General features: G+C 47.9%; 1 protein-coding gene across 1 annotated transcript in view; it reads right to left on the bottom strand.

Annotated features, from left to right (window-relative positions):
- The window catches only part of Kif5a (kinesin family member 5A), a 55,115-nt gene that overhangs the window by 5,153 nt on the left and 26,600 nt on the right, over positions 1-23,362 (bottom strand). The window contains exons 2-24 of the mRNA XM_004650026.2: positions 21,753-21,840; positions 21,581-21,654; positions 20,602-20,706; positions 20,223-20,271; positions 19,046-19,101; positions 18,761-18,848; positions 18,433-18,557; positions 17,414-17,518; positions 16,793-16,941; positions 16,113-16,261; positions 15,700-15,875; positions 12,122-12,190; positions 10,229-10,435; positions 9,837-9,983; positions 7,178-7,366; positions 6,760-6,877; positions 6,345-6,409; positions 6,127-6,236; positions 5,676-5,777; positions 4,429-4,489; positions 4,142-4,213; positions 3,950-4,054; positions 120-336 (exon numbers count right to left, since the gene is read on the bottom strand). Of these exons, the coding sequence (XP_004650083.2) occupies positions 120-336; positions 3,950-4,054; positions 4,142-4,213; positions 4,429-4,489; positions 5,676-5,777; positions 6,127-6,236; positions 6,345-6,409; positions 6,760-6,877; positions 7,178-7,366; positions 9,837-9,983; positions 10,229-10,435; positions 12,122-12,190; positions 15,700-15,875; positions 16,113-16,261; positions 16,793-16,941; positions 17,414-17,518; positions 18,433-18,557; positions 18,761-18,848; positions 19,046-19,101; positions 20,223-20,271; positions 20,602-20,706; positions 21,581-21,654; positions 21,753-21,840 (2,626 nt within the window). The remainder of the gene's footprint in view (positions 1-119; positions 337-3,949; positions 4,055-4,141; positions 4,214-4,428; positions 4,490-5,675; positions 5,778-6,126; positions 6,237-6,344; positions 6,410-6,759; positions 6,878-7,177; positions 7,367-9,836; positions 9,984-10,228; positions 10,436-12,121; positions 12,191-15,699; positions 15,876-16,112; positions 16,262-16,792; positions 16,942-17,413; positions 17,519-18,432; positions 18,558-18,760; positions 18,849-19,045; positions 19,102-20,222; positions 20,272-20,601; positions 20,707-21,580; positions 21,655-21,752; positions 21,841-23,362) is intronic.

Here is a 23,362-nt window from a genome sequence, read left to right as displayed (position 1 = left end):
GGATATTTTGCTAGGGAAATCTGGGAGCTTGAAGCAAGCATCTGTTTGCTTGGCACTTAGGACTTGTCTGAGATTTCTCCAGGTGACAATCTGGCCCTGCCTTACTGAGAGCCACTCACCAATTTGAGCCGAATGGCCCCGCTTGCTTGAGCTCTTATACCGCACGGCCTCCTTGATGCGGTCCACCTCCTGCTGGTACCGGCGCTTATCCTTCATAGCTCCTTCCTTGGCCTCCTTCAGTGCACCCTCCAGGGCCTTAACTCTCTCAGCCGTAGCCCTAAGTCGTTTTTCCAATTTAGGAAGCTCACAACGCAGATCTGCATTGTCACGTACCAGCTGTGGGGTGAGCCAAAGGGAAGAGACCAGAAGGAAGGCGAGCAACCCAAGACAGAGTCGCAGCAGAGTGTGGAGGTGTGGAGGGTAAGGAGAGAAGAAAAAGAAGAATCGACAGTCAGAGAGGATGGATCACGTCATTTCCTTAAAAGACCTCCTCCTCCCCGGTAGGTAATGTGGCATTGTATCGCATTCTTTCCTTCTGCCTACATCACCTTCTAGGCAGCAAAACCTGCCATCTCCACTATGACCCACGACTCCTGTGCCCTGTCTTAATTTCCATCTGGCCAGACGGACACTCCCCTCCAACGTATCTCACAGCCTGTGCCAGGGTAACAGCTCCAGGACCCCGATGGGCATGACGCTCCTCCTTTCCCAGAGATGGCTGTGTGGGCATGCAAAGCAGAGGGCAGCAAGAGCACATGGCAGTCTGGAGGGTGGACACAGGACTGAGGGAAAGTGCAGATGGGTGCAGGGCACAGCAGAAGCCAGAATTGAGACCCAACATCCACATCCACACGGAGCCCCACAGGAAGGAAAGAAAATGTTTGAGATCTCACAAACGTCTGTCTACAAGTTCAAGGATCTCCTGGACAGACCCACCCTCATATGAATTAAGCTAGGGTGTGGTAGCAACTGCTTTGCAGCCAGAAAAAGACTCTTACTGGATCCACACAATGGCTGGGGCACTTCAAAAGGAGCAGGACCTGGGGGGCATCAGGCAAGTCAGCATAGCAAGAGAACACGGTGGGGAAAGGGACGGTGCTGGAACCTTCTATGCAGCTTTAGTTGGGATAATTGAGGGATATCAGTGTTCTGCTGTGATGATCATTTAGCTTAACTAGTGATAACCCTGAGTATTAAGATTCTGCTGACAGGTTTCTAACATTTCTTTTTCCGTCTTAGACTCATGTCTGCTGGGTAAGACATTAAAGTGAACCTGCTTCTGGAACTTGAGACTTAAAGCAGAGGTAGAGGCCTCATTTTTTTTTTTTTTTTTTTTTTGAGACAGGGTCTCACTATGTAGCCCAAGGCTCCCAGAATTCACTCTATAGCCCAAGCTATTCTTCAATGCCAAGCTTCTTCTTTTCTTCACTTTTTTAAAAAATATTTTTTTAAGCCAGGCATTGTGGTTCATGCCTTTAATTTTATTTTTTTCCAAGGTAGGGTTTCACTCTAGTTCAGGCTAACTTGGAATTCACTATGTAGTCTTGGGGTGGCCTCGAACTCACGGTGATCCTCCTACCTCTGCCTCCCGAGTGCTGGGATTAAAGGCATGTGCTATCATGCCAGGCAAATATTTTATTTATTTATTTGAGACAGAAACAGAGAGAGGGAGAGATAGAGTGAGAATGGGCACACCAGGGCTTCCAGCCACTGCAAACGAACTCCAGATACATGAGCCACCATGTGCATCTGGCTTATATGGGACCTGGAGAATAGAACCTGGGTCCTTAGGCTTTGCAGGCATATGCCTTAACCGCTAAGTCATCTCTCCAGGCCTGGTTCATGCCTTTAATCCCAGCACTCGAGAGGCAGAGATAGGAGGATCGCTGTGAGTTCAAGGCCATCCTGAGATGACAGAGTCAATTCCAGGTCAGCCTGGACTAGTGTGAGACCCTACCTCGAAAAACCAAAAAAAAAAAAACAAAAACCAAAAAAAAAAACTAAACAATATGTATATATTTGAGAGAGAGAGACAGAGAGAGAGAGAGAGACAAAAACAAGCATGTCAAGGCCTTCTGCCACTGCCTCCAGCCTTTACTCTTTGGGTTTTTTGTCTGTTTGTTTGTTTGTTTTCAAGGTAGGGTCTCACTCTAGCCCAGGCTGACCTGGAATTCTGTAGTCCTAGGCTGTCCTTAAATTTGCTATGTAGGCAAGAATGATCTTGAACTTCTGATCCTCTTGCCTCTACCTCACAAGCACTAATATTATAGGCATGTTGCACCATGGCCAGTTTTATGTCATTCTAGCCTTTCATGCAAGCTAGGCAAGCACTCTACCAACTAAGCTGCCATCCCCAGGCTACCTTTAAAAAACACACACAAAAAAACAAAACACAACAGTTTAATATATATTTGGACAGAGAGGTAGAGTGAATGCACAGGAATGTAAACAGAATGGCAGAATTGATGATAAAGATGTCTTAGCTGTCTTTCAACTTTGTAAGGTTGTTACACCATTTTATAATAAGGGAAGGAAGGAAAGACGGTAGAAAAGCCCTCAACAGGTTCAAAGAAAATAAACCCTGTAGCTTATCATTGAGTTATATGTTTGGGAAATGGTCATTTCAAAACGATTCACTGAGGGATTCCAGTTTCCAGATCTCTTCTGTTTCTCTGTCTCTTACTTTCACTTTAAATAAACTCTTGGGGAAAAGAGGTGTGCTGAGTATTTACTATATAAAGTGGGCATTGTACTGAGAGGAAAAGAAGTTGAAATTCTTGGCTAGTGAGAACATGAGTTTAAACATAATTTGTTAAAGTGGGCTTGAGAGGAAGAGAACATATTTAGGTTGGGATTTCTTTTGGGGGGGTGTATTTGAGTTAGGGTCTCACTCTAGCCCAGGCTGACCTGGAATATAGTCTCAGGCTGGCCTCCAGCTCAGAGATCCTCCTACCTCAGCCTTCCAAGTGCTGGGATTGAAGGTGTGCGCCATCATGCCTGGCTGGTTTGGGATTGTTGAATGAATCAATTTAAACAGCCTGCTGGCAGACTGTTGGGCCAGTTCCAGGCTCTGCGGGCTGACAAGGGTGCTTCTGTTGTGCACACAACAAACATTTCCTGTCCTAACTCCTCTGGACTGCCTTCCACCTGCCCAGCCCATACCTTTGCAACCCAGTCTTCCACCTAAGGAGCAGCAGCAGCAAGGGGAGGAGAGAGGTAGCAGCTCAGTACAGGAGTTCGGACTGGCCCTCACGAGGGGTTGGCTGGGCCATCTGAAGGATCTCATTTAATGTCCTGCACGCCTGCCCCAGCCAGGCCTAGGCACCATAAATGAAAGCCCAATTCCCTTGCTTTTCTTACACCCCCGCCCCAAATCCCCCTCGCCCTGCCCCAGTGCCAATGTCCTGTGAGTGCCTGTAACGCTCTACCAACGAACGGCCTCCTGGCCTTCAGGTGCCCCTCTCGTAGAACAGCGGCCCTGCGCCTCTTCAACCTCTATACATTTCAACCTCTCCCTCCAAGGCAGGCCTACAGAATTCCACTTTGAGCAAAGAGGGGCCAAGAATTTTGAGAAAAGGGGAAAAAAAAAAAAAGACAACAAAACAGGCATAGAACCAAAACCCGGTAAAGTTGGGGCCGATATATAAAGAAAGGGTTAGTGAGGTAAAGGAAAAGTAAGAATAGCATGCAACCAGAGTTTCCCAATCCCAAGGGGCTCTCAGGATCTGGCTATCACAGAACTCAAAAGTTCTCACCAGATGGGCGGGTGTGGTGGCACACGCCTTTAATCCCAGCACTAGGGAGGCAGAGGTAGGAGGACCGCCTTGAGTTTGAGGCCACCCTGAGATTACATGGTGAATTCCAGGTCAGCCTGGGCTAGAGTGAGACCCTACCCCGAAAAACCAAAAAAAAAAAAAAAAAGTTCTCCTTACTCCTTCTCTCAACTTACCTGTTTGTGAACCTTTGTAAGCTGTTCCAGGTTGTTCTCAAGAAAGGAAATCTTCTGTTTTTGGGAATGAATCCCCCCACTGTCCTCGGGTTCCATTTCTGCACTCTGATTACATAGAGGAGAGAAAAGATGTGATTGTCCTGAGGCTAAACAGAGAATATGGGGTTGGGGAGACCTGAGGATGACACTTACTTTCTTGACTCGAGTCGTGACGTCTTGAACGAACAGCTTGCGAAGGTTGTGGAGGGTCTGGAGTTCCCGGGCCTGGAAAGAGAAGTGGAAAGTCAGAGGTTTCTAGATACCAGGTTTAATGTCTCCCTGCAAAATCACTGAAAACTTCTGTGAATACAGTCTAGTGAGCCACTCATCCGTCAGGAAAGGGCATGTCCTGGTTATGCCACAGACGAATAGTAAAAGGGCGGGAAAGTTGGAGTTCGGAAGAAACTAGCTGGGTAGGGAAGCCCTGCCCCGCCACTTACAACTGTCTCCTCCAGACCCTTGAGGTCCTGCTTGGACTGCTCGTGTCGCTCATACAGAAATCTGCGCGGGAGAAACAAAGGGAAGAGGGAAACACACAAAAACAATGCCTCAGGACTCTCCCTCCTCTGCTGCCCCCACTTCTTTTATTTATATTTTATTATTATTTATTATGTAAATTACTCATGCTTATAGGGCAACAATCAAAAATAATCTTTTAAAAAGTATTTGTTGGGCTGGAGAGATGGCTTAGCAGTTAAGCGCTTGCCTGTGAAATCTAAGGACACCGGTTCAAGGTTTGGTTCCCCAGGACCCATGTTAGCCAGATGCACAAAGTGGCGCACGCATCTGGAGTTCCTTTGCAGTGGCTGGAGGTCATGGCACACCCATTCCCTCCCTCCCTCCCTCCCTCCCTCTCTCTGTCGCTCTCACATAAATAAATAAAAATGTTTTAAAAATATTCTAAAAAATATTTATTTATTTATTACTTATTTGTGTGTGTGTGTGAGAGAGAGAGACAGAGAGAGAGAGAGAGGGAGAGGGAGAGAGAGGGAGGGAGAGTATGGACACACCAGGACCTCCAGCTGCTACAGACAAACTCAAGACACATGTGCCACTTAGTGTGTCTGGCTTTACATGGGCACTGGGGAATTGAACCCAGGCAGTCAGACTTAGAAAGCAAGTGCTATTAACCACTCAGCCATCTCTCTAGCCCAGAAAAGAATCTTCAAAAAGAGAGCTAAGAGAAGATTTTATTTGTTTTTGTGTTTGTTTTTGAAGTAGGGTCTCACTCTAGCCTAGGCTAACCTGGAACTCACTCTGTAGTACCAGGCTGGCCTGGAACTCACAATGATGCTCCTACCTCTGCCTACCAAGTGCTGGGATTAAAGACATGCGCCACCACGCACGGGTAAGAGACGATTTTATAAAAGTCCCCAATTCCACTGTTCGCAAATCAAACCTCCTGGTGTCCATCTTTTCCAACAGCTTTTCCTATGCATATGTATGTCTTCACATACAAAATTTCATGTGATCATGCTATTTGTTCTGTTTTGGAATCTGCTTCTCACACTTCACAGAGTACCAGGAGCTAATCAGTACTCCACAGTAATCTTCCTAATGGTCTCCCTTTCATCTCCCCCCCCCCATCACGTCTGTTTCCTGTGCCTCCCGCGTCTGCGTGCACACCCATGACATGGCTGCTCTGAACCTGTGGCTAAGGCCTGCCTGCGGCGAATGCAGCACTCACGTCAGCTCCTGGAGCTTAGCACTCTTCTCATGTTCTTCGGTCTTCAGCTTCTCATAGTCGGCCTGGAGTTTCTCCAGCTCTAACTGCAGCTTCTGGTTCAAGCTACAGAGGGCAGAAGACATTGGCACGATAGAGAAGTTAGAAGGCCAACCCTTCAAACATTTGCCTTCGTGCATGAGTGAGTCCAGGGGGAACTGATGCCTCCAACTTCAGGTATCAGGGACAGGTCAGGCTACCATTTCCAGGACAACAAGGATTAAGCTCTCCAATCACAGAAGCCTCAGTGGTGGGAACTGATTCTAATTCTCTGTGTCTCCTAACGCTGGGCTGCGAAGCTGTGTCATTGTTGAGGGAATAGCCAGAGATGTTAAAGATCCGGAAGGATTGTGTGAGTGGGCACAGCAAGATGAGAGGACCTGGTGGGCTGTGGGGGCACCCTTGGGACCCTTACTCTTTGAGCTCATCAATAGTCTTTTGTTTCTCATTGATCTCATCCCGGAGGCGGGCCAGCTGCCGGTGATGGGCTTCCCGGTGACTCTCCATCTGCAGCTCCAGAGCTTTCTGCAAGCAACCATGCCCCACACTCAGCCAGACTGCCGGTGCCTTGCTCCGTGACAGCCAACACACCCTCGCCCTGCCCGCTGCATGCCCCACGCCTTCCCCACTTGCCTTCACTTCATCTGCGTCCTGCGTGTCTGGCTCCTTGTCTTTTAGGGCCACTTCATGCACGGTTTCTAAGTGAAAGAGGGGACACAGCCTAGTCAAACCTACCTCCTGCAGGAAGAATGTCACATCATGTTCAGGGCTCCAGACAGGGCACAGGATGGATCCCAACAGATGTTCTGGGTAGAGGCAGGCCAATTTGACCCAGCAAGGTCAGAGAACGAGGAAGGGTTTATGGCTCACATACACAAGCTACCCACAAAAGGGAACTAGCATGTGAGCTGGGCATCCAGGACTCAGGTGAGGCTCTGGGTGAGAGGCTGGTCAGGCAGCTTCTTCTGGCGTTTGTGACTTTCCCATCCAATGCCCCTGGGTTCTCAGAGGCCACAGTGAGAGGGACGGAGGTCTCAGAGAGCCTCACCCTGGGCCTGCAGCTTGGCCAGCTCATCGCTCAGGGAGTCGTAGGACTCCTCCAGATGTCGTTTCTTCAGCTCCACACTCTGCATGTACTCCGTAAGCGAGCGTATCTTGGCCTCGTGCTAGTGGAGGAAGGTTGGCAGGAGAAAGGAGATGAATGGCACAGAGGTATAACTACCCACTGGAGCTGTCCTCCCCAAGCCCTTCCCTTCCACCGTGCCTCCCATGAGGATGCCAGAGCAGGGGCCGGTCCTAGGAGACTCTTTGGACAACCAGCCAGGTAAAAGCACAGTAACCACCTGAGGTTTGTCTGAGACCTGGAGCCTCAGCCCGACTCCCCCAAGGATGTGCCGAGAAGGTGGGTGTTAGGAGTTTTACCCACCACCACAAAGTGACCTTCGGCTCTAACGGCAAGCACTCACCTGTGAGATGAGGAGCTGGCAGGAGGACAGCTCCCGCCCCGTCACTTCCATCTTGCGGTGACACTCCACCTGCAGGCTCTCCAGCTGCCGGCACCGCTTGACCACGGACTTGACCTCCGATTTGATTTTGCTGATGTAGAGTCGGGCCACGGTGAACTCCTCCTCGATAGCCCCGCTGATCTCCACGGGCTGAGGGTGCGAAGAGGAGGGAGGGTGGCTTCTCCGTCACAGGGAAGCCTTCACTCATGACCTCCCCCGCTGCTTGTGCCACACACCACACGCAGGGATTCAAGGTAGATGGGCATTTCTGGACATCCATCAGCACCTCTCTATCAACTGACCTCTTCCTTCAGAGGCTCTCTCTGCACCCACAGATCTAATTCTCATAGGCCTCTTCTTCTACCTTAAAAAGCAGTCTGACTTTTTCTTTTCTTTTCTTTTTTCAGTAAGATCTTGCTCTAGCCCAGGTTGGCCTGGAACTCTCAGTGATCCTCTTAGCTCTGCCTCCCAAGTGCTGGGATTAAAGGTGTGCACCACCATGCCTGCTTGACTTTCTTTAAAATCAGTCAAACTCACCCAGCATGGTAATTCATGCCTTTAATCCCAGCACTTGGAGGCAGAGGTAGGAGGATTGCCATGAGTTTGAGGACAGCCTGAGACTACACAGTGAATTCCATGTCAGCCTGGGCTAGAGTGAGACCCTCCCACAGAAAACAAAAACAACAATAAAAAAATCGGTCAAGGGGCTAGAGAGATAGATGGCTCAGTGGTTAAGACACGTGTCTGTGAAACCAAAGGACCCAGGTTTGATTCTCCAGGTCCCATGTAAGCCAGATGCACATGATGGTGCGTGCGTATGGAGTTTGTCTGCAGTGGCTGGAGGCTACTCTCTCTTGTCTCTAATAAGTAAATAAATAATTTTTTTTAGGACTGGAGAGATGGCTTAGCGGTTAAGCGCTTGCCTGTGAAGTCTGAGGACCCTGGTTCTAGGCTCGATTCCCCAGGACCCACGTTAGCCAGATGCACAAGGGGGCATACGTGTTTGGAGTTCGTCGTTTGCAGTGGATGGAGGCCCTGGCGTGCCCATTCTTTCTCTGTATCTGCCTCTTTCTCTCCCTGTCTGTCACTCTCAAATATATAAGTAAAAATAAAAAATATTTTAAATAATGTTTTTAAAAAATCAGTCAAGGGCTGGAGGGATGGCTTAGCGGATAAGGCACTCACCTGCAAAGCCGAAGGACCCAGGTTCGAGTCCCCAGGACCCACGTAAGCCAGATGCGCAAGGTGGCACATGCTTCTGGAGTTCCTTTGTAATGGCTGAATGCCCTGGTACGCCCATTCTCTCTCCTTCTTTCTTTTTTTTTAAAATTATTTATTTATTTATTTGAGAGCGACAGACACAGAGAGAAAGACAGATAGAGGGAGAGAGAGAGAATGGGCGCGCCAGGGCTTCCAGCCTCTGCAAACGAACTCCAGACGCATGCGCCCCCTTGTGCATCTGGTTAACGTGGGACCTGGGGAACCGAGCCTCGAACCAGGGTCCTTAGGCTTCACAGGCAAGCGCTTAACCGCTAAGCCATCTCTCCAGCCCTCTTTTTTTTAAAAAAAAAAAAATATTTATTTATTTATTTGAGAGTGACAGAGAGAGAAAGTGGCACATAGAGAGTGAGAGAGAGAATGGGCGCGCCAGGGCTTTCAGCCACTGCAAACGAACTCCAGACGCATGCGCCCTTGTGCATCTGGCTAACGTGGGTCCTGGGGAGTCAAGCCGCAAACCAGGGTCCTTAGGCTTCACAGGCAAGCGCTTAGCCACTAAGCCATCTCTCCAGCTCTCTATCTCCTTCTTTCTCTCTCTCTTTCAAGTAAATAAAAAATGATGAACATTTTAGAAAAGAGCTAGAGGGATAGCTTAGTGGTTAAGGCGTTTGCCTGCAAAGCCAAAGGACCCAGGTTCAATTCCCCAGGACCCACATTAGCCAGATGTACAAGATGGTACATGCGTCTGGAGCTTATTTGCAATGGCGATAGGCCCTGGCACTCCCATTCTCTCCTACCCCTCTCTCTCTCACACATAAATAAATAAATTTATAAAATATTTTTTATTGTATATATGTAAGTACAATGATTGAGATGGGGAGGTAATATGATGGAGAATGGAATTTCAAGGGGGAAAGTGTGTGGGGGGGGGAGGGAATTACCATGGGATTTTTTTTGTAATCATGGAAAATGTTAATAAAAATTTTTATAAAATGAAAACAAAATTTTTTTTAAAAGTGATTCTACTGAACAACCCAAATAGTTATTCTCATATGCTGAGTTACCTGCCGTTCCTAGCCCTATCCCCACCCCATCTCTAGATCCTGCCATAGGTCTATCTCCGTCACCTCTGTATTCATACCCTTAGGATGTGTTGTCTCAGCTGGACCTATGCAAACCTTTCACTGCGTAACCCAAGCTAGTCTTGAACATGTGGTCTGCCTCAGTCTCCCAGATGCTGGGATAGTAGGTGTTCACTCACCACAGCTGGCTATTGGAAGGGCTGCTTCTTGGCTCTCTGGTTGCTTTTCTCAGTATCCCAGAGGACATAACTTGTCCCACCTTGTCTCTCTCTCTTTCTCTCCCTCGAGGGCCAGAGCAAGAACGACCTCACCCTACTCACCAGCTTAATCTCACCGTTGCCCACGATGACACTGAATTCACTTAGATCCTTCATCAGCCCATTCAGAACCTCAGCGATCCGTTTTCGTTGGTGTCCACTGACCTCCTGGAGCCGTTGCAACTCGGATTCCAGGGACAGCATGGTGGCCTAGGGACATTCCCTCGGGTCATAACCATTGCCATGCTCCCGCGCCCCTCCCCAGCCCAGGCTAAAGCCTTTCATCCCATGCATAACCTTGAGGAAAGAACACAGACCCTTGCAGAATCTTCCGGAAGACAGAAGAGTCAATAGGACAAAGTGCAATGGGCGGGCAGGGAAGGAATTAGAGGCTCCCTGGGACCCAGAGCTTTTCTGAGGTCAGCAAGCCCCTAGGCCACAAGTTGGTCACTTACCACCTTCTGGGACAACTCGTCCACCAGGAGCTGGTTCTGCTGGCTCTTCTCCTCTACCTCCTGGGACTTCTGGTCATAGTTCACTGCCAGCTCCTCCAGCGCCTGCAGCACCTCCTTCACCTCGTCCTTGGCGGCATCATTCTCGGACTGCAAGTGGCTCAGCTCCTGCTGGACCTTCTCGTTATCTCCCCGAGTGGACACCAGCAGCTTTAAAGGAGAGGAGAGGCATGTGAGGGTGCAGGCTGCCAGTGATCCCCTCTGGTTCTACATGAGCTAAGCCCCTTGCCCAGCGCATGAAGTAAAAGTCAAGGGGAGCTGGGCATGGTGGTGCCCGCCTTTAATACTAGCACTCAGGAAGTTGAGGTAAGAAGATTAGCTGTGAGTTCAAGGCCAGTCTGGGCTACAGAGTGAGTTTCAGGTCAGCCTGGGTTAGTCTCAAAAAAAAAAAAAGAGGGGGCTGGAAAGGTGGCTTAGCAGTTAAGGTGCTTGCCTGCAAAGCCAAAGGACCCAGGTTCGATTTTCCAGGACCTACATAAGCCAGATGCATAATGGGGCACATGAGTCTGGAGTTCGTTTGCAGTGGCTGGAGGCCCTGTCATGCCCATTCTCTCTGTATCTCCCTCTCTCTGTCTCTTTCTCTCTCACAAATAAATAAATACACCTAAAAAATATTTTTTGAAAAGGGGGGGTGCTGCATGTTCTCTCTCATATGTGGATCCTAGCTACAGATGATTGGGCTTCTGTGTGAGAAGGAAAATACTTAGTAGCAGAGGCCAGTAAGGTAAAAAGGAGACATAAAGGGTAGAGAAAGGAAGGGAAGAAGATACTTAATAGGTTGATATTGTATATATGTAATTACAATGATTGTAATGGGGAGGTAATATGATGGAGAATGGAATTTCAAATGGGAAAGTGTGGGGGTGGGGAGGGAGGGAATTACCATGGGATATATTTTATAATCATGGAAAATGTTAATAAAAATTGAAAATAAATAAATAAAAAAAATAAATTTAAAAAAGGGGGGGTGCTGGAGAGGTGGTTTAGCGGTTAAGGTGTTTGCCTGCAAAGCCAAAGGACCCAGGTTCAATTCCCCAGGACCCACATTAACCGGAGGCACAAGGAGGCATATGCATTTGGAGTTCATTTGCAGTGGCTGGGGGCCCTGGTGTGCCCATTCTATCTCTCACCCTCTTTCTCTGTCAAATAAATAAACAAAATTTAAAAATGCATGAGCTACCACACCCAGCTCCAGAGAACATTAAAAAACAAAAACCCAAGGGGAAATGGGCTTTAGGCTTTATAGAAACAGGTAACCAGTATGAAGAGTACCTGGACTTCATCATGAGCTTTCCAGATTTCAACAGTTCTTATGGACTACTAGCCCTTCTTCCATCCAGCTTTATTTACTTTTTATTTATTTATTTGAGAGAATCAGAGAATGGGTGGTCAGGGTCTCCAGCCCCTGCAAACTCCAGATGCATGTACCACCTTGTGCATCTGGCTTACATAGGTCCTGGGGAGTCAAACCTGGGTCATTTGGCTTTGCAGGCAAATGACTTCACCACTAAGCCATTTCCCCAGCCCTGTTTGTTTGTTTGTTTGTTTGTGAGACAGGGTCTCATGTATTCTAGTCTGGCTTTGAGCTCATTACTAGCTGAGGATGACTGTGGACCTCTGGTCCTCCTCCTTCCATTTCCTGAGTGTTGTGGTTACAGATGTGACGGCCACACTCAGTCGATGAGGGGCTGGGGGTTGAACCCAGGGCTTGGTGCATGCCAGGCAGGCAGGCACTGTCCCAGCCCAGCAACTTCCACTCGTGTTTCCAGAAACCTTCTGGATTTGCGCAGACGAGCACACACCCCTTCTCTCTGGCATCTCCCTTCCTCCCGTTACCTCTTCCTGGTCCAGCATTTGCTGCTTCAGCTTCTCAATGAGTTGGCTCTGCTGGTTGATCTCATCGTCCTGACGGAAGCAAAGGGAACACAGAAAGAGAAGCTATTTTTTCCAGTTCAGAGACTTAGGAGGACCCCGATAAAAACCCAAGCTGCAGCTTTAAGATGGAAAGCGATTCTCTGACTTAACCTTTAACTTTCTTTCTTCTAGGAAATTGATATAACCTTGACGACACACAGAAAAAGACTTTAAATGTTCATATCCGTTAACCTAGAAATCCACTTACCACTTTAAAACAAAAATCTCTCCTCTCTCTCTCTCTCTCTCTCTCTCTCTCTCTCTCTCTCTCCTTTTACACTGGCTCTCAGGTATTCCAGGCTGGTCTCAAACTCATTATTTAACTGAAGAGGATGACCTTGAGTTCCAGATCTTCCTACCTCCATCTCCCAAATGCTAGGAATATAGGCATGAGCCACCTTACCCAACTTAAAAAATATATATATAGGTTTTTGTGAAGTAGGGTCTCACTCTAGCCACGCTGACCTGGAATTTCCTATGTAGTCTCAGGGTGGCTTCGAACGCACAGCGATCCTCCTACCTCTACCTCCCAAGTGCTGGGATTAAAGGCGTGCACGACCACACCCAGCTAAAAACATATATATATATATATTTATTCTATGTGTATGTGAGAGTGCAGGCATGTTCATGCCACAGCACATGAGTGGAGGTCATAGGACTTTCAGGTCAGTCCTTGCCTTCCACCATGCCTGAGGCAGGGCCTCTCGTTGTTCATTAGTGTTCACGAGCGTCCAGGAAATTCTTGTGCTTCCACATCCCTTCTTGCCACGGGGACCCGGGTATTACAGAATCCCAGCATAGCTTCCAGCTTTTACATGGGGCCTATGATCCGAGCTCAGGTACAGAGCTGCACAGTAAATGCCTTATCCACTGAGCGTCTCCTGAACCCCGCTCACCTTTTCAGCTAGGGTCTCACTAGGCGGCAGCCCGGGCTGGCCTGGGATTCACTTTGAGTTAGTTCCAGGTTGTTCTAGATGCCCCCTCTTGCTGCCTTAACCTCCCAAGACTGGGATTATGGGAATGAGCATTCCACCTAGCTCAAAAGCAAATCTTAGACCTAACAGGCAAAGATAACCATTTCACAGTCACTTATAACAAAAGCTTTGTAGTAAATATAGGATGAGCACATTTTGATAAATGGATTCTTAGGTAGGTATTACTTATTTATTTTTTATTTATTTAAGAGAGAAAAAGACACAGAGAGAGAATGGGTGCACCAGGGCCTCCAACAGCTGTAAACATACTCACAGCGATCCTCCTACCTCTGCTTTCCGAGTGCTAGGATTAAAGGTGTATACCACCATGCCCAGCTTGTTAGTAACACTTTTAAAATGCTCATAAAGGCTGGAAAGATGGGTTAGCAGTTAAGGTGTTTGCCTGCAAAGCCTAAAGACCTCTGTTTGATTCCCCAGGACCCATGTAAGCCAGATGCACATGGTGGCACATATGTCTGGAGTTCACTTGCTGTGGCTGGAGGCCCTGACATACCCATTCTCTCTCTCTCTCCCTCTCTTGCTCTCTCAAATAAACAAATAAATAAATAAACAATAAAAATGCTCATAAAAGGGCTGGAGGGATGGCTTAGCAGTTAAGGCATTTGTCTACAAAGCCAAAGGACCCAGGTTCGATTCCCCAGGACCCACATTAGATAGATGCACAAGGGGGCACATGCATCTGGAGTTCGTTTGCAGTAGCTGGAGCCCTGGCACACCCATTCTCTCTCTCTTTCTCCTTCTTCCTCTCTGTCAAATAAATAAATAACAATAAAATATCTTTTAAAATTCTCGTAATATAATGCTAAGTGAAACAGCTACTGCAAGGCGTGGTGGCACACACCTGTAATCCCAGCACTTAGAGGGGGCTGATGGGGGAGGCTCATGAGTTAGTTGAAAGCCAACATGAACTATGAAACTGTATCTCATAAAAAGAAAGACAGGCTGGGGAAGATGACTCAGTGGTTAAAGGTGCTTGCTTGCAAAGCCTTCCAGCTATTATTATTATTATTATTATTTTAAGAGGTAGAGTCTCACTCTAGCTCAGGCTGATCTGAAATTCACTATGTAGTCTCAGGGTGGCCTCAAACTCATGGCGATCCTTCTACCTCTGCCTCCTGAGTACCACCATGTCTGGCTCATCATGTTCTAGTTTTTCAAAAAAACATTTTTTTTTTTGGCCATGACAGTGCTAGTCTTGCGTTTATTTTTGGAGATGTAATCTTTTTTTTATTTTTATTTTTTTAATTTTTATTAACATTTTCCATGATTATAAAATATATCCCATGGTAATTCCCTCCCTCCCCACCCCCACACTTTCACATTTGAAATTCCATTCTCCATCATATTACCTCCCCATTACAATCATTGTACTTACATATATACAATATCAACCTATTAAGTATCCTCCTCCCTTCCTTTCTCTACCCTTTATGTCTCCTTTTTAACTTACTGGCCTCTGCTACTAAGTATTTTAATTCTCATGCAGAGGCCCAGTCATCTGTAGCTAGGATCCACATATGAGAGGGAACATGTGGCGCTTGGCTTTCTGGGCCTGGGTTACCTCACTTAGTATAATCCTTTCCAGGTCCATCCATTTCAAAAAAACATTTTATTTATTTGAAAGAGGCAGGGCCTCCAGCCACTGCAAACAAACTCCAGATGCACGCACCACCTTGTGCATCTGGCTTATGTGGGTCCTGGGGAATCGAACCTGGGTCCTTTGGCTTAACAGGCAAGTGCCATCTCTCTGCCTCTGGTTCTTATATTTTTTAATTTTAAATTTATTTTCACATCTTTTTTGTGGGATGGGGGTTCAAGGCAGGGTCTCGCTCTAGCTCAGGCTGACCTGGAATTCATTCTGTAGTCTCAGGGTGGCCTTGAACTCACAGCGATCCTCCTACCTCTGCCTCCAAGTGTTGGGATTAAAGGCGTGCGCCACCACGGCTGGCACTCACATCTTTTTGTTTGTTTGTTTCAAGATAGGGTCTCACTCTAGCCGAGGCTGACCTGGAACTCACTCTGTAGCCTCAGACTGGACTCAAACTCACAGCGTTCCTCCTACCTCTGCCACCTGAGTGTTGGAATTAAAGGTGTGTACGCCATACTCAGCCTCATCTTTTCTCACATCTTAAATAAAGAGAATAATTTATAATCATAAAAATATAGTACGAATGAACTTTGTGTGCATGTGTTTGTACTTGCATGTTCACAAGTGTACATTGCATGTGTATGTGGAGTCTAAATGTCATCCCCCCAGGAGAGACAAGGTCTCTCTCATTAGCCTGGAGCTCACCAGTCAGGCTAGGCTGGTTGGTCAGGGTTCCTTCTGTGTTGTCTCCCTCAGTGCCAGATTGCAGACACGTGCCACCACGCCTGCCCAGCATTTGCACCTGGGTATTGAACTCACATCCTCGTGCTTGAGAGGCAAGCACTTTACGAGCTGAGCTATCTCCCTAGCCCCCAGGTGAACTTCTGTAACCCCTCATCTCTCAGCCCAGCCCTCACCTTGTCATCAAGCTGCTTGTAGAGGCGTCGGATCTCCTCCTCGTACTTCTGCCTCTCTTCCGGCGCGATGCGAACCACGATGGATGAGTTGTCATTCATGGGTGTCTCCTCACAGAGCTCAGCTCCCAAGGCCGCCTCCTCCCCGGCCAGGCGCTCCGTCTCGGGCACATTCTCTCCTGACAGAGGGTAAGACCAGGGCAAGGGTGGAGAAGAGCGGGCAGCACGCACAAGACCTTCCCCCCTCGCTGCTCAAGGCCCGGATCTCCAGGTCCCCCAGCTCTCATTCAAGTGGAACTTGCAGGCAATCCCCTCTCTCCCTTCCCTCCAGAAACACAGCCTTCCTTCCTGGAGACTGCGTGGACCTAAACGCTTCCTAATCCACTGTCTGTCACTCAGCACAATCCCACGCTAACCATTACGCCACCGGCTCAGCTCGGCCTCCAGTTTCGCAATCGTCTCTTTCTGGGCCTTGTTCTTCTCCTTCTCCTTCTCATACTTCTTCTTCCACTGCTCAGCAGTCAGTTCCAGATTCACTGAGGCAGTATTCTTAATGGTCTTTGCCCTGAGTGAAGGGAAGAAGAGCAAGGATGAGACCTGCCGACCTTGGGATGACTCAGAAGGCACCACGGTGCTGGGAAGAAGTGGCAGGAGTGCTCAGTACTGCAGTATCTCTATCACACCTTCCAAGGCTCAGGGTCCATTGCGGAAGAGGTGGCAGAAAGAATGTAAGGGCCAAAGGAAGTGCAGGACTCCTTACAACGTGCTCCCCCCCCCCACACAAAATGGCCTGGATATCCATGACCTCACAGTGCCTGACACTACCTACACAAGACCACCATAATAGGAGGAAAAGATCATGACATCAAAACAAAAGAGAGACTGATTGAGGGGATATGATAGAGAATGGGGTTTCAAAGGGAAAGTGGGGGGAGGGAGGGCATTACCATGGGATATTGTTTACAATCATGGAAGTTGTTAATTTAAAAAAAATAAAATAAATAAAAAGATGAGACCTGCATTGGGCTTGGGTGATACTAAGGAGCTGGGGCAGGAAGTGGGCACCAGGAAACCTTCTTGGGACCCTGTCACTGACCGCTGCCCAAACATCAGAGTGGACTTGGTCTCAGCATCATTGTAGCTGGATGGCGAGCAGCAGATGAACATGGTTGTCCTGCAGTTTCCTCCCAGGGAATCCTGGAGAATCCTTGTCATTTTGCTGTCACGATATGGTACATAGCTTTTCTGGGGCAAGAGGCAGACCACGAATCAGAAAAACAAATTCAACAGGGAAACAAGAATAGCAGTGTTGACTGGGAACTGAGCAGCCATGGGTTGGGATATGTTAGAAGAAAATCAGACAGTGGGAAATGGGCTAAGGAGACAGGTCAGTCAGTAAAGTGCCTTGTAAGCATGAAGACTTGAGTTTGATCCCCAGGATTGACGTGAAAAAGCTGCGCATGGAAGTGTGTGCTTATAATCCTAGCACTGGGGAGGTGGAGACAAGAGGATCTTTGGGGTTCACTGGCCAGACAGTTTAGCCTACTTGTTGAGTTCCAGGCCACTGACAGACTCTGTCTTGAAAAACAAAAGGTGGGTGGCACCTTAGAGGAATGACACTTGAGATTGTCCTCTGCCACCCCCTCACTCTCTCTCACAAAGAAGGTGGGGGAACAGGCAGCGGTTGAAGGGTGAATGGGACCCAGGGGACACTTACAGTGCCCTCAGCCAACGCAGAGATCACATTGCCCAGGGCTGACAGTGACTTGTTGATATTCTTGGCCTCGTCCAGCACAGCTCCCTCGGCGCCAGTCTTGCTCACCTGCCAGGACATTAGGGGACAAGCATGTCAGGAACAGCTGCTAAAGCTGTCTCCTTTTCCACTTAGAGGATCCCAGTCCAAAAGGAAGGGAGGGAATGGGGAAGCGGACAGAGAAAGAGATGCTTGGCCAGGATCAAGGAAGCCCTTCCTCCACGCCCCTAAAGTCTCTTGCCAAAGATCAGCCCATCCCTGCATTCTACAGTTTCATTTATGTGGAATGTTCAGGATAGATTAGCGGTGTTCAGGGATGGAGGGAGGGAAGAACAGGAAATGACGGTTAGTAGGTAATGAAAGTGTTCTGGAATTAGACAGCAGTGATGGCAGCATGACCTTGAGAACACAGTAAGCACGCTGCACTGTGTACCGTACGGCTTTTGTTTTCATGCATATTCCTATGTGTGAGGATGTGCATGCACACGTGTGCACATGGAGGCCAGAGGACAACGTTGGGTGTCATCTTCAGGAGTCCTCAAATCTCTTTTGAGACAGAGTCCCTCATCGGACCGGAGCTCACCAACTTGGCTAGGCCGGCTGGCCAGCGAGCTCCACAGATCCAAACTCTACTTCCTCAGTGCTGGCCGGAACTACAAATACACATTACTATCCCTGACTTTTTTTTTTTTTTTTTGGTTTTTCGAGGTAGGGTCTCACTCTAGCCTAGGCTGACCTAGAATTCACTCTGTATTCTCAGGGTAGCCTTGAACTCACAGTGACCCTCCTACCTATGCCCTGCTTCCCCCTGGCCTTTTTTTTTTTTTTTTTTATGGGTTCTGGGGTTGGAACTCAGGTGCTCATGCTTGCAAGATAAGCACCTTCATGACTGAGCCATCTCCCCAGCCCTTGAAAGGTTTTCAATTTAAAAATACGGCACCTGTCCCTAAGGCTTCCTTCCCCACCTCCCACCGTTCTCCAACCTTTTCACTCCCTGCCAGGTCCACAAGATAGAGCTTCCCGCTGAGCTTCTGCTCGGTCTCAATGTTCTCCTGCTTGATGTTGATGAGGAAGATGCTGTGGCTCCGAGAGCTGTGTTCATTCATGTCTGCAGGAGCGGAAGGCCCGGGATCAGCATCCACCCGCCCCGCACAGCCGTAGCCCACAGGCTGCCCTCCCACCCATTCAGGACCAGCTTGACACTTCAACCCCCACCTCCTCGGCTTTGCTCTCTTGCTTCCAAAGGACACAGAAAAAAAACCAAAACAGAGTAAGACCCCAGATTCAAGAGTCCCTTATCTCCGCACTCACTGGTGACAGCCACATGACGATTTGATTTCCCTTCATCAATCACATCCAGAATCTCCTCTGGGCTGGACACGAAGCGCTCAGTACAGCCCTGCAGTAGGCAAATGTACAGTGAGCTTGTCTCATCTACAAATTTAACATCCCGAGTGAGTGACTTTTCCAACCAGTCTTTTCCAAGTCCCTGGAACGTCCCTGGCCTCTGCGCAGCTAGCTTACTCTCTCCCCACCTTCCTCCTCCCTCCCACCCTTGATACCCCGACCCCGCACAGGACTGCACCCGCTTCTCACCTTGACAAAGGGTACCCGGTTCTTGTCCTCATGCACAGACAGGTTCGTCTTGGTCACTGAATCGAGACAATGCAAGGTGAGTGAGGCTAGTAACGAGCCCCCCGACCCCCGACATCCTGCAGCCATGGTAAAGGGAGGAAGCCTCCCCAGGAAGGTCAAGTGCCACACTCACACGCCGAAGGCTCCACTGCTCTGCCCCCCAAAAGCTCCTCTGCCTCTCTGGCTACTCACACACACGGCTGGGCCTTGAAACTCACCTTCTGGCTCTCCCAGTTTTTGAAAAAACATTTCCCTTTTCCTTGTTTTGTTTTGGTTTTGAGGTTCTAGAAGCGGAACCCAGTACCTAATGCAGGCTAGGAAAGCCCTTTACTAATGAGCTATAACCTCAACTGCATTTCTTTTTTTTTTTTCTTCTTCTTCTTCTTCTCCTCCTCCTCCTCTTCCTCCTCCTTCTCCTTCTTCTTCCTCCCTCTCTCTCTCTCTCTCTCTCTCTCTCTCTCTCTGTTTTTGTTTGTTTGTTTGTTTCAAGGTAGAGTTTCACTAGAGCCCAGGCTGACCTGGAATTCACTATGTGGTTTCAAGGTGCCTTTAAACTCATGGTGCTCCTCTTCCCTCTGCCTCCCAAGTGCTGAGGTTGAACCTAGGGCCTTCCATTCTACCACTGACCTATATCGTCAGCACTTTTTTTTTTTTAAGTGTGAGCTGCCACACTCAACTCTCTCTCTTTTTTAAAATATATTCACAAAAAACTTATCTATTTATTTATTTGGGAGAGTATGGGTGGCACCAGAGCCTCCAACTGCTGCAGATGCATGCACCATTTGGTGCATCTGGCTTTACATGGGTACTAGGGAATCGAACCTGGGTCCTTAGGCTTCACAGGCAGGCAAGTGTCTTAACCACTGAGCAATCTCTCCTGCCCCCCCACCTTTTCTTTTTTTTTTTTGAGAAAAGGTCTTCCTAAATTGCCCAGGGTAGCCTGAAAAGCTCAATCCTCCTGCTTCAGCCTCCCACACAGCCAGAACTACAGGCATACACTACCATATACACCTGGAAATTCTTGGCGGCCACAGCCAGAGGACTTAGGTGTGAGGGGGTATGCCCTAATTCCCAGAACAGTGATCTTTCTTTCTTCACCCTCCTCACACATGCTCACCCACTGGGGATAAACACTCACCATCCAGAAGGTCACGAATTTTGTCCAGGTAAATCTCAAAGTAAGAAACCTGATTAGGGAGAAAGGAACCCACTGTGAGCAAGGTTGATCCTGTCACATGCAGGAATCCTGAGTTAATGTGACCACGTAAAGGGGGTGGTGCCTGAGAAAGCAGGGAAGCACTGAGGCAGCAGGTAACCAGGAGGGAGGGTAAAGCTGGGGGCCCAGAATCTTTGGTGGGTTCACTACAGCACCTCTTACTTTGTCCTCTTCCCTACCCCTCCCTTCTTTTTGGTCTGGGGCCCTCTATGGGAAAAGATGTGTAGCCTTGACAGCTGTTCCTGACATTGTCTTCTCTTGAGTCCCCATCTGAAATGCACAGTACTCATGTACTGATGACCTTGATGTGGAATTCAAGGTTCTCATCCATGGAGTAGATGTGGTTGAAGATGTCTCGAGCAATCCGAGGGATGATTCCCATCAACTGGGGGTCATGCAGCTTTCCCTGAGGAATAAAGATATTCTAACATGAGGCTGGGGTTCAGGAACAAGGAAACAACTCAAAGATAGGCAGGGAAGTACAAAGGGGATAGGAAGAGCATCCTAAATTATGAGACCATATCAACCTTTTTAAAATTATATATTTTTTTTATTTCAGAGAGAGACAATTGGCATGCCAGGGCCTCAGCCACTGCAATTGAACTCCAGACGCTTGCACCACCTAGTGGGCATGTGCGACCTTATGCTTGCCTCACCTTTGTGCATCTGGCTAAGGTGGGATCTGGACAGTAGGACATGGGTCCTTAGACTTCACAGGCAAGCGCCTTAACCACTAAGCCATCTCTCCAGCCCCATATCAACATTTTTTTGTTGTTGTTGTTGTTTGTTTGTTTTGAGGTGGGGTCTCACTCTAGTCCATGCTGACTTAGAATTCACTATGTAGTCTCAGGGTGACTTGAACGCTCTACAGTCCTCCTACCTCTGCCTCCCGAGCGCTGGGATTAAAGGCGTGCGCCACCAAGCCTGGCCCTATCAGCCTTTTGTTGTTGTTGTTGTTTATTTATTTATTTATTTGAGAGCAACAGACAACCCCTATCAGCCTTTTAATAGACGTAGATAACTGAGCATCCCAAGGGAGTTCCATTACAGCTGTTTTTCCAGATTAAAAGCAGAGAACTGAAGCAGTGGAAAGGAAGGAAACTGGCAGGATGCAAAGATTCCACTAAACTCCCCTATCACATTACTTCTCAATCTACCCTTTAGACCCATCTACCTCTGATCCAGGCCATTCTCAGTTTCTGGATCTTGCTCCACTGAGATTCTTTGATTTTTTTCCAAGAACATTCCTAGATCCCCACCCCACCAATCAGAACCCTCACCTCCATGGTATGTGTTTTCCCTGAGGATGTCTGTCCATATGCAAAGATAGTGCCATTGTAGCCAGCAAGGACATCTGAAAGAGATGATGGAGAAAGAGCACTGGTGGACATAAGCAAGGGTACAAACTGGGGAACATGGGACAATCTACTCTGACACACACACATATATTACCTTTGACGATCTGCATGGCACAAGCATGGTAAACTTGCTCCTGAGTCGTGTTGGGGGGGAACACACGGTCAAAGACATAAGGCTTCCCCTGGAAGAGAAAGAAAAGGCATTACACATCAGCAGGAAGATGGGGAAGAAGAAATGCCACAGACCAGCCCATCGACCTGAGAAAGGGCACATGGTAAAGTCGCAGGATGGCGAGAGGTGCTACCAGGGACGGTGCCTGCGTACTGGAGTGCTCCTGAGGCCTGGAGGGCAGCGAGACTGCATGAGCAGTCCCCATCTAGGTGTACGGACTTAGCACTCCACCCTGTCCAAAGCACTTCCCGGAAACCAAATTGGGAAAGACAAAAGGAGAAGCGGAAAGTGAAGAACAATTCACAGTCAAAAAGAACCTTCGTGTGTACAAATATTTGCCTCCTGCTGGGGAGATGGCTCAATGGTTAAAAGTACTTGTTTGCAAAGCCTAAAGGCCTAGGTTCAATTCCCCAGTACCTGAATAAAGCCAGATGCATAAAGTGGAGCATGTATCGGGAGTTTATCTGCAACAGCCAGTGGTGTGCCTATTATTTCTGTCCTTTTCAAAAATATTTTACTTTAATTTTTTTTGTTCATTTTTTATTTATTTATTTGAGAGTGATAGAGAGAGAAAGAGGCAGATAGAGATAGAGAGAGAGAATGGACGCGCCAGGGCCTCCAGCCACTGCAAACGAAATCCAGACGCCTGTGCCCCTTGTGCATCTGCCTAATGTGGGACCTGGAGAATCAAGCCTCGAACCGAGGTCCTTAGGCTTCACAGGCAAGTGCTTAACTGCTAAGCCATCTCTCCAGCCCAATATTTTACTTTATTGTTTATGAGACAGAGAGAGAACTGGTGTGCCAGGGCCTTTAGACATTGCAACCAATGCACAGAGCGTGTGTCATCTTGTACACATGCACCACCTTGCACATCTGGCTTATGTAGGCTCTGGGGAGTGGGAAATGGAATGTGAAAGGAATGGGATGATCCCTCTGTGCAATACACCATGACCTCCACCTATGTGACATATGTAAACTTGTGACTTCTTGTAATAGCCCCCCCTTGTTTAACAGTATGTAATTTTGTGGTTTAACTCCCATCCTGTTTTTTAACTATAAACATCCCGTGGTCATTTCCAATAAAAGCTGACACTCCAAACAGATCAGGGCTGCATCTTGAGATCCCGAACTCTGGGATGCAGACCTGGTACACCAGCTTTCTTCTTTTTCTTTCTTTTTACCCAGTACAATTTTGCCTCACATTCCATAAGTCAATGGTCTTACTTGTGTGACACCGGACCCCACAACAGAGAGTCAAACCTGGGTCCTTAGGCTTTGCAGGCAAGTGTCTTAACTACTAAGCCATCTGTCCAGCCCTTATTTTATTTTTAAAAATTTGTTTACTTATTCATCTGAAGATATTTTTGTTTATTTTTATTTATTTATTTATTTGAGAGTAACAGACAGAGAAAGAGAGAGAGAGAGAGAGAAAATGGGTGCACTAGGGTCTCCAGCCACTGCAAATGAACTCTAGATACATGTGCCACCTTGTGCATCTGGCTTACATAGGTACTAGGGAATCGAGCCTTGAA

Source organism: Jaculus jaculus, chromosome 6 (genome assembly GCF_020740685.1).
Source record: "Jaculus jaculus isolate mJacJac1 chromosome 6, mJacJac1.mat.Y.cur, whole genome shotgun sequence".
In the NCBI taxonomy this organism is placed as follows: Eukaryota; Metazoa; Chordata; class Mammalia; order Rodentia; family Dipodidae; genus Jaculus; species Jaculus jaculus.
Note: the sequence above shows the minus strand (reverse complement) of the source record. Positions and strands in the feature narration are given on the sequence as shown.